The following is a 10,866-nucleotide window of genomic DNA, read 5'->3' as shown; positions in this document are numbered from 1 at the left end:
TATATGGGTAGAAAGACAGTTTGCAGCTAAATCCTGCCTGAAGATGCAGCAAGTAAAACTACTGTCATAAGAAGTTTGCACTGTCTTTGCTTTCATTCCATAGCTGCTAGCTGCTGCTTTGACAGTTGCTTTCCTAATAGCTTCTGCATTACAATTATCACTTGATTGCCAGACTGCTTTTTCTCCACTACAGTAATTAACTGTCTCTTCTGGTATTTCTCTGCCCTCAGTGATCTTGGGCGTGCAGCTTCTTGCCTGAACCACAAATTATGTTCAGAGAGACTTTATAGGTGGAATTTCAGGTCATTTGCCAGTGCTGAAGAGTGGCTGGAGTACACGTTAGCGAGCAACCCACGTCATGTTTTCCAGCTTCTTACAACAGAGAGGTTCACACCTGCAAGTCAGGACATGTTTGGTGCCAGAAATATGGATTTAAGTGTTTGGATTGTTGCTCTATAGATGATTGTACATTTAACCTTGCAGGTTCTGGGCCACAGTCCAACTCACCCACAGCAGAAGAGGCAGGAGAAAAGCCTCCTGTTAACAAATACCACTAAGAAACGCCTATGCAGAAGCTGCCAAACTTGGTTGTCACTGCTGCAAAGACTCATGCAGGGAATGGTCAAAGCTGGAAGCATCCTAAGCTAATGTGTTGCCTGTCCCCAAAAGTCTGTGAGGGCAAAGTGGTGACAGGTTTCTATTCTGCTTCCTTCCCCCATTGACTCCCATCTTTAAAACAAAGAAAGGGTCATCGATTCCCCACAAATCTCCACCTTGGTTTAGCACTGCAGTAATGAGTGTGTTCACACTGCATTCTTGGACTGCTCTTACTATAAAGACCTAATTTGCTTTTAGGTATTTCCTTCCATGGCTACAACTCTGGCAAAGAAGACTGAAATCCATGGCTTTTGCCACAGCAGACACGCACAGACCCACCGTGCTAGCTGCCAATGCTTTAAGCCAAGCTTGTAAGTACACAGTGTAATTCTCTAGTCACTCTTGACATCATCAGACACACTTTTAGCTTTCTGCATGGTGCTATAGGAGCCACAGTCCACTTGATACAGAATTAGGCACTGGAGCATCCTCTTTACAAAGGCCACCCAACCCTCAGCATCGCTGTTTTTCTGCGGTAAAGGCCCAGCCAGGACTGGGTTTATTTCCACAAGACACAGCAAAACAGTCCCCATTAATAGCAACCCTTGCTCCTGCACACTGATTGATATCCTCTTTAGCAGCCCACGATCTGTGAGATTATTTTGACTTTCCTTTTTTACAGTGTGCTATAAAGTTAAGCTTTCCTCAAAGCTGTAACAGGACGATTCCCGTCACATGCTGGACGCCACGGTCGTGTCTGAACTCTACCGTGCCAGGGACAATGATTAAAGCCTTTATTAGCACTCAGGTTAATCACACAACCTATTTGCTGAGTTCATAGATAAAAATATTAAATAGTCCCTTGAAAGTCCACCATGGATGTGTTTACTGCTAAACTGTCACACAATTCCTGCCTGATCAGTGGAACAGACACTGCTTTTCGGACAGGTAGCAACTTTTTGCCTGTTTCACAGCTAAGAACTCTAAGAGAATGAATCTTATATTAACAACACAATTAGAAGCCAGGTCCATAAACATCTGGAGATGAAGACTGTTGCCCTTAGAAATCTACTTTCAAGAACAGTTGGACAGTTGTTTCTTAAACAGGATACAGAGGACAGATTCATAGAAAGTCAGCAGCTGAGGATCTAATCCTGAAACTGATAGGAACTTCATTCTGCAAGAGGCAGTTCTACCTGAGGAATACTGGACCAAGAGTACACAAGGTCTTTCTGATGTATTTAAGCATAATCTATAGTCTAGGATAGATGAAACTGGAACAAGGAGATAAGGGAGTACAGTGCAGAGTAGCCTTTACCAGCCTGTAAGGTTGGGTCTCAGCTCTGATTTTAAGACTGCTGAGCTTTCCTGCCTCTCAGTGCAGCTGGAGTGCTGTGAGGGCTCTGCAGCCCTAATCAAGCCATAAATGATAATGGTAAGATCCATGGGGGGAATGATCAGAGACTGGACTTAGGCACAAGTAATTACTGCTCAGCTTTCAAGCACCAGCAGTGGGTTTTTTTCATCCCATAGTCAACCTAAATGTTCTTACTCTGACTCTTCTTCTTTTTGGTCCTTCAGGTTCTCAAGCAGAGATTCCTCCAGCACTTCCAGCTCCTCCAAGGGGATCCTCAGCAGCCAGGTGATGTGACAGATCAACACCCTCGCTCGAGCATCGTAGTACCCTTGAACAGAGGGAAGCCCAGGAAATCAGTAACTCTTCATCACACCAGGTTAAACAGCGAGTGGCACACCCAGCTGAGCTACAGGAACACGTCACATACAAGCATAGCTGCTGCCCTCAGGCCCTCTTCCTCTTCCATGTGTTTGAACACAACTCCTACTATCTAGAGAAGAGACTGATAAATGGAAAATCTCATCCTGCCAACAGAGTCACTACACCAGGCAATGGCAGAAAAAGGATCTCAAATCCTTTGGTCTTCATCCTCTGTAGCAGAGGCCTTCTGGCTCTAGACCTGCTGCATCTTTCTTCTCAGCAGAGGAATGCTGCAGCAAGACCAGTCCTAACTGGAAGGATCAAATAGGTACATGGGTAACATGACACATTACACCTCAATGTAAGATCTGGTACTGTGTCAAAATGCACCTCCATGCAAAAGCTTTATATTTGATTCATCTTGTTGGTAACAAGAGGCATGCTGGAGTTTAAAGCTACACCCTGGCTCACTTAGGAGCATCACTGACAATTGTCTGCATTTATACTTCACTACTGGAGGGGCAGGAGTGGACAGTGCACTTGGACAACATGTCAGAGGAGAAATGATTACTCTTTATAAGCAGGTGTTCTTAAGAAAAGACATTTAAAATGTAAGAGATTTTCAATCCTTTGTCTCAGCTCTTGCTTTTTTTAATGTGTTTCCCTCAGTAGCACCTGCTGCTCCCTGACAGTAGGCTTATGTAAAGGGTGCTTGGTGCACTCTGGGGTGAAAAATGCAATTGCTCTTCTAGGGGTTGGTGAAGATATCAGCAAACCCAACTACAAAGTATGCTACCAATGGCACGTAGCTCAAGTACAGCATTTAGCAATCTATTAGGTTTATTTATTTATTACCATCATTATCAAGATGCCAAACTACTTCAATAGCCTTTCATGAGGCCTCTTTTAAGAACTGTGCATGGTTGAGAAATAAGGATAGTGTTTATCTTCACCTCATCCCACATTACATGCCAGGTCTTGCAAGCCCAAGCAGGTGTTTCAAGGAGCTGATTTCTTGCTTCCTCTCTGCTAACACACACCTTAGCTTTCCCCTCAGCCAGCTTGGCAGGAAGTCAGTGAGGCTTGAAAATAGAATTTCTTTTAAACTCCAGCTTAGCAAAAGAAACAGTTTTGCAACAACTGCCCTGTCAATTTTCCATTAAAAATAAAGCAAGAAGAAAAGAAGCCCTTTGTTCTGCAGGGAAACAGGCTGAGAAACAACCACTGAGGCCTTTCCTGTGTGAGCGTGTTGAAACACTGGGATTTAAAAGATGCAAGTGGTGGTAGGAACCAGGCTTCTTTCAGAAATGAACATTTTGTTCAGTAGGCAGTCTTCACTTCACTAATTTTATCAGACTAAGCCACGTTATGGTTTGTAAAGCAGAAGATTGTTTTATGCCTACCACAACACAGGAGTAAAACCTCATTTATTTGTAACAGGATTCACAGGACACTCTGCAATCTCTTCTCTTTTTTCTTTCTTTTCAGGCAATAAATGATCTGCAGAAATTTTGCCAGGCTGACATTTTCATAAGAGCTTTACTGCCTTTTTAAAGGAAGAAATCACCTGCTCCCCTGGAAACACTGGAGAAAAACTACCCCACTGCAGCTACTTCAGTTCAGAACTTTTCTACCATCACAAACATTTGCATGGCATGTGAAAGCTGAACAGCTGTTTAATTTTTAACAGGCATTATTAATCATTCCTAATATAATTGTGCCTTTTCCTACAGTAGACACAGGGAAGGAGTGTGTGGCTTTGGCTACAAAGGAAGCGAAGATAAAATAGGATGGTCCCTTGGGCTTTGTGAGCATTTCAAAGCATCAAGTGTAAACTCATCTATATTATTCTTGCAGAGAACACATGCCAGGTAAACTTACCATCTTTAAGAGAGAAGGATAGAAGGTCCTGAAAAGACAAATAAAAAGAATAGTCAGGTTAAAACTAATGATGTCTGCCTGGAGGGATCAAAATGGAGGCATGAAAACCCATCAGACTGGGATCCTGGTGCAACTGAAAGCATCACAATTCCTCTGGGCATCAAAGTTTGGAGAAACAGGGCTCTGATCCTCCTGGCACTAACACCTTCTGCTGCCTATATACTCATATTCTGATCCTCCTGGCACTAACACCTTCTGCTGCCTATACACTCATATTCTGACCCTCCTGGCACTAACACCTTCTGCTGCCTATATACTCATATTCTGATCCTCCTGGCACTAACACCTTCTGCTGCCTATACACTCATATTCTGATCCTCCTGGCACTAACACCTTCTGCTGCCTATATACTCATATTCTGATCCTCCTGGCACTAACACCTTCTGCTGCCTATACACTCATATTCTGACCCTCCTGGCACTAACACCTTCTGCTACCTATATACTCATAAAATTTCAAGCTGAGTAACAGGTTTGAAAGCCACTGGAAAGGACCAATGGCCTCCATTTCCTTTGGCATTCCAGAAATTCCTAGCTCTAGGCAGCAAGGCCTAACTGGCATGAAACTCTTGTGGACTAAATGCTCAAAAATAGAAAACTCAGAATTTATGGCCGTGTGTCAACATGGGGGGAGCTGACTTCTGTGTTGGCTCCTCACTGTAAAAAATCGGGGAAACAAATCAATCCAATAGATGGTTTCTATGGACAAAGCCATGAAAAGAGAGGCCAGTGTTTTTACTACTGTGTTCCCCTCTTTTATTGTCATTGGACAAATGTTCAGCTCTTTATGTAACTCCAACACTAAGCACTAGCTCAGCAGGGCCACTTCCCTCTCCTACACACAAATAAAACACAGCTGAAGTTTACAGGGAAGCCCTCAGCCCTTTGGGAACAGAAAACATGCAGCCAAAGACGTAGGAGGCTGCCAAAGAGTTCATGATTATCAGTCCCTTAAGCTTCTAAGCAAAAATTGTATCATAAAAATGTCTCTAAACTTTTCCCTACTGCATGAGAAGCGTAGAAAGGAGAACGAGCCATCCTCAACCAACTCCTGCTAGAAGAGGGGCAAACTGTAGATATTATCCAGGCAAAATTAAGTGCCCTGGACTCTGAATATCATTTTAATATGGGAAGAGTCTGCTGTTTTACAAAGGAGAAGAGAGCTTTTGCACAGGACTGTGGAAATCAAAGGATTAGAACAGCTTAACTCCCACCTGTGGGTGCTTTTTCAGCAGGTTTAGCTCCTAAATCTTCCCTCCACTGCTGCCTAATGTATTCACAGACACCTCTAATGCTGAATATCTTCTCCTCACAGAGAAGCCCTCTTTTGCCTGCCTGTCCTGCAAATCCTAATGGGATAAGGATTTCCAGAAGGTATCTGTTGGTTTGGGTTCTGCACAATGCAGTCACCACTGCACCTTCATCACCCAAGAAAAGGAAGGTCCTGCATTGCCATCTCCAGAGTGTGAAGGACCCTTTTAATTGAAGTTAGGCACTGAAGCAGGCCTCTTGTGTTCCTCCACCACAATGCAAGAAGAACAATGACTTCTTTTTAGGACTGGCCACATTAGTGTTCTGGTTGGTGAGATGTGGGAATTGGACACATCAGTCCCCAGAAGCAGAGGGAGGAACATAACTCCAGTTTCCCAAACCTGCAGTTCTGTAAGTGCCCCAGCATGAGTTACATGAGCACCATCACCTCCTCCCTGGCTGCAGTTTTCTGAGGAAGGGTTGGCACAGAGATGTCAAAGCCCAGGGCCAGGAGTCCCAAGCAGAATGTTGACCAAGCAAAATGCCTGAAGTCTAGAGTAAGGTGAAGCTTGTGACCTTGTTGCTATCATTTCCCATGACAACAGAGGTAAGCAGCCACTTGAACAGGGCTACTGGTTTGTGCAGAGTATGTGCAAAGATGGCTGAGGTAACAGCAGCTGGTTATGATGGCCAAGAAAGTTCACTCATATCTTTAGTTACACAGTCATATCCTCACATCTGTCAGGCTAAAGGTGAGTGTGGGATAACTCCACAGCAGTGCACTGTCTGCACACAAGACATCTCACTATTTCCTTGTGCAGGGTGGAGGATGTGAGGTGACAGTGGTCACGTTACTCATGGCAGCAGCAGCAGCCTACTGTGCTCTTTGCCCTGCATGGCATAACGTGAGGCTGAATCAGGAGGGGTCATTCCCAGCTGAGACTGTAGCAAAGGTGAACTTCACCAAAATGCTTGCCCTCTTGTATCTTTACATCAGCTTATACACCAGATCATTATGGAGCAGTCCCAGTCTCACTAGTACTTTCTCAGTGAAAGAAAAGAAAGCCACAGTAACTTATTTCCTCCTGGCCAAAACTGACTTTGGGAAAAAAAAGACTCTGGAAATTGTGCTACTGGGAGCATGTGTGTGGAGGGGGTTGGTGTGACAGGTAAGGGGGGATAATCAGGTCTATCATGTCCAGTGTTTCAGCAAAATCTGTAGAACACACAGATGAATCAAAACCTATGCAGTGATACAGTCAAAGTAAAAAGTTTGGCAGTTCTCTATTCTGTCAAGCAAAAGCATCAAAGACACAGAACATTAATGCAACAGATGGTAACCATGCCTCATGTTCATCACTTCCCTGAGCTGTTAATGGGTAGAGGCACTGCCAGTCACCCACGCAGCTGCTCAGAAATATAACCCTATCTGAAACACTGATTTTACTTCCTTGACTGTACAAACAGACCTTCAGTTGCAAACAGACATGTGACAAATCCCTTTTGTAAAAGCAAGTGAGGGTGAGGGGAGCATGTGAACTTACTTGGGTAATGACAACTGGATTTTCTTTCAAGATGGGATCATTCAGCACAATCTGGGCAAAAGTTTCTGTGCCCTCACCTCCTAAGCCACCAGCAAATGCTGTCATGGCAGGTAAGACAGCATCAGGCAGGTCCAGCCATTTCACAAAGCCCTCAATGAATTCTGTCCTGAAGGAGCTGTAAGACAACAGTAGCAGTAAAGGCTCCATAATTGGGGATTTTTTTGGCCAACTTTGTGTGGTCTCTGCTTTCAAATGTTGATCTGTCACTTTGCACACAAAGCTCAGTGTGGTAAGAGGTGAGCAGAAGGTGAGGTGCTCCACAAGCTGGCTAAACAAAGAAGCAGGGGCCAGACCTTGCCCCAAAACATGCTTTGAAGTCTGCAATATTAAGGGGTGCAATTTGTGCTCAAGTATAAAAGTCATAAAGACGTAAAAGAGAAAGTCAAAACAATTAACAAAACACGTCCTGTCCAAAGGAACTCCCGCCCCCCAACCTCAGAACACCCCACGTAGAGTCTGATGCAAGCTCCCTCTGAGCTGCTACCCAAAAGCCACCCCCTTTGCACAGCCCTCACTACCCTGTGTAGTACCTTTGCTCTTCCTCAGGGAACAGTTGTGCCAGGGAGATCCCACAAAGCGCTGCATAAGCGAATCTTCCCGCTTCACCCAGCCGCTGGCCCAGCAGCACACACGGTTCCTTTTCACCTGCCTCTTGGGCCCTACTATGCTGTTTTGAAGCCCAACCTTTCCACTTCTCTTCTGTGGCCATTTTCACCTGCAAGTTGAAAGAGGAAACGCAGAATTAAAACCTAAAACAAACAGAGGGTTGGAAACCAGGAAGCAAGGAGAAAATTTGCCCTTGACTTGTCTCTGTCACACTTTATTAAGTCAAATCTGGCAAGGTCTGGCTTGTATAACTCCCCCACAACATGGTGCTGGGAGCAAAGAACACAACAGGAGACTTTCTGTTCACCAGTTCTCAAAAGTTTTGCACAAAATGAGCTGACAACACATAGCAAAAGGAGAAATCCCCTTCAAGATGTAGAGACTGGGCTCCACTCAGCCGTATCACTCACATGTGGTCCACAAAAATAACATGGAAAATAAAAGCTCTGCACCTGCTGCAGGGACCAGTACAGCTGCCTGCGAAATAATTTGCCTCTCTCAGCCTAAATCCAAATTGGTTCTCTGTTTATTTTGCTGACAGTATTAAGAAAGTTGAGTCCAGCTGCAGCCTCTGATGAGAAGGACATTGAATGTGTCCCATGGACATTGCTGTGCTTTGCTTGTAACATTCTCCTCTACACAACCTGCTGCTGCTTTCTCCCTAAACAGAAGATCCCTACACCACATGGACTTTGAGCTGGGCCAGAACACGACTTTTTTTACAGTGCAGATATACACACTTCCAACTGAATGGCTTACAACTGCTCCCTGGCTAACCAAGATGACTGAAATCAAGCAGATATGACAACAGCTCCTTTCACAATTCAGTGTGGGCAACAATCTGCCACAAAGCTCACTTACCTCACCTGAAATTTCTACTGACTTCATTCAGTCAGTTTCTAAGGGGCCCAAATCACCTATTTTGTTGTATACTCCTATGCAAATGTTTCCTTCGTTCTGAATCCTGTAGAAAGGAAAGTGGCTACATGGGAATTAGGAAACAATGACTCTACAGCTGAATCTCAGAGGATGCAGACAGCATTTATGGGATAGTTTTAGTGTTCTAGAAGAAAGAAATGCAGTGCAGGTGCAGCTCTTTTTAAAGAGATTTCATTAGTTGTGGTGTTCCAGGAAAGGTGCCTGTCTTGCCTTCCTGCTCAGAAATGTTTTTGAGGCGATTCATATTTCTTAAGGCTTGCACTATTTAACTACTCACACTTAAATGCAAGGGAAATCCACCCCTCAAGGGCTGATGTTATCATAATTCACACCTCTCTCTCCAGAGAGAGCTCAGCCCTCCTGCAACACCCACTGCAGGGATCTAAGACATCTCAGTGTGTTGCCATGGAAACGTCACTTGCCAGCAATAAGGGAGCACAAAGTCCACAGGAATAAACTAACTCCCATCACTTCCTTGCAGACCAGAGAAAGGAAGGGCCAAATTAACCTTCCCCAGGGAGAACAGGTGCCTTGGATCAGTCCTGGGCCCACTCTGGTACCAACCTCAACAGCAGCAGCACATACACTTGCTGAACTGCAGATGTGATGGTGACATGACATGTTTCCATCCACCCCAGGACCTCCTTAAAAAAACCCCAAGATGATTGTATTCCCTCTAGAACTCCAAAGTCCTCCCCAAATCCATTTCACATCACCCACTAGGCTCTCATTCTTCCTAAAACTTCCAGACCACTTTGCCCAGAAAGAATGCAATGCTTCAAGTTTCAATAGCTTTACAATTACTTGTCTGTTCATCTCTGGACACAGATTCATTAGCTTATTAGGAGAGACAGAACTGAAAATAAACTCTCCTTCCTGCTGTGATAGATTTATTGATTTGTTAACACAGCCTCATGTGAAAAATGAAGCTGCTAAAAAGGATACAGAAACAGCACAACCACTTCACCTCGTTTCCCAATAACGTAAAAGATGTGACCAATTATGGAGTGATACCACGGTGGCTTCTTGCATGGTGTTAGGCAACAAATAATTCACAGTGCTGAGCATCTAGAATACCCAGAGAAAGTTTTTGAAACAGCATTGCTCTGAAGGTGCTCTGATCAGTATACTTGACATGCATCCCTCAATGTAGGCATCTCTTTACCTAAGAAAAATCAAGCTCGGCCTTTCAGGGAGGCAGCATAAAAAAATGGCAGTGTGTGACTTAATATAGACAATTTGGGCCAAGAAGTTTTGCCATTAAATCCGAGATGAGGCAACTGAGGGCTACAAATATATCCCCAAAGTTATTTCCAGCTTATGGCACTGCAATTCCCATCTTTGTCTCAAACAATAGGATTCAGCAATCGACGGCATTGCCATAATCTGAACTGTCACTTGAAAGAGAAATTCTTTATCACTTTTCACACAAAGGCCTTTGTTTTGAGAAGTGGTGTATTTTATATAGCAGCTCCTGCAATTGTGTTTGGAAAGCAGAAAGGTAATCCTTTTGTGCACCTAAAGCTGTATGGTACACACAGGCTCCCTACTGCTGGATGAAATACAAAGATGCTGGCATCATATTCATCCGAAACCACCACAAAAGTGACCAAACCACTGACATGTTCATCTCAGAGACTCTCAGGAATTAATGAGGCATCTTATCAACTTCAGAGAAGTAGCTGTGGCTAGTTACTCAGGTGGAGCTGGCCAGAAAGCCCCTCACCAAGGCGGGCTGGAGGAGAGCACAGCCCAACTGCAGTTAGCTGTCAGACACAGCACCCTGACTGTGGGAATACTGGGGCTGAAGAGTTTTCTTGGGGGTTTATATGGGGCCCCAGAGCACACACGTGCTGACATACCAGGAATGCCACAGTCCTTGCTTTTAACCCCTAGATACGAAGTACAAACACGGCGAGCCATTAATTCAGACACAGATAAAACAAGCGAGCACAGTACAGATGGCTGCCACAGAAACGTGTGCTAAACGGGAACCAGAGACAGAGACCAACGGGGACGGTCACACGGAAAAGCTAAAAGCTTGAGCGGTTGCAAAGCTGAGCGCATTTGATCTGGTTAATCCAGATGCTCTGTGGCTGAGAAGCGATGTCACGACACTGAAGACGGGCAAAGCTGCTGAGGGACGGGAGGGTAAAAACGTGAGGGGAAACACCTCAGCCGGGAAAGCTGCGAGGACTCACGTCTCCACAGC

General features: G+C 44.6%; 1 protein-coding gene across 1 annotated transcript in view; it reads right to left on the bottom strand.

Moving 5' to 3' along the window:
* TMCO4 (transmembrane and coiled-coil domains 4) overlaps positions 1-10,866 on the bottom strand; it is a 31,532-nt gene extending 20,666 nt beyond the window's left edge. The window contains exons 1-5 of the mRNA XM_010204952.2: positions 10,856-10,866; positions 7,640-7,824; positions 7,050-7,224; positions 4,196-4,223; positions 2,150-2,282 (exon numbers count right to left, since the gene is read on the bottom strand). Of these exons, the coding sequence (XP_010203254.2) occupies positions 2,150-2,282; positions 4,196-4,223; positions 7,050-7,224; positions 7,640-7,818 (515 nt within the window). The 5' untranslated portion in view covers positions 7,819-7,824; positions 10,856-10,866. The remainder of the gene's footprint in view (positions 1-2,149; positions 2,283-4,195; positions 4,224-7,049; positions 7,225-7,639; positions 7,825-10,855) is intronic.

The sequence above is a fragment of the Colius striatus genome, chromosome 21, assembly GCF_028858725.1.
Source record: "Colius striatus isolate bColStr4 chromosome 21, bColStr4.1.hap1, whole genome shotgun sequence".
Taxonomy (NCBI): domain Eukaryota; kingdom Metazoa; phylum Chordata; class Aves; order Coliiformes; family Coliidae; genus Colius; species Colius striatus.
The sequence above is the reverse complement of the archived record's forward strand: the minus strand, read 5'-3'. Positions and strand labels throughout refer to the sequence as shown.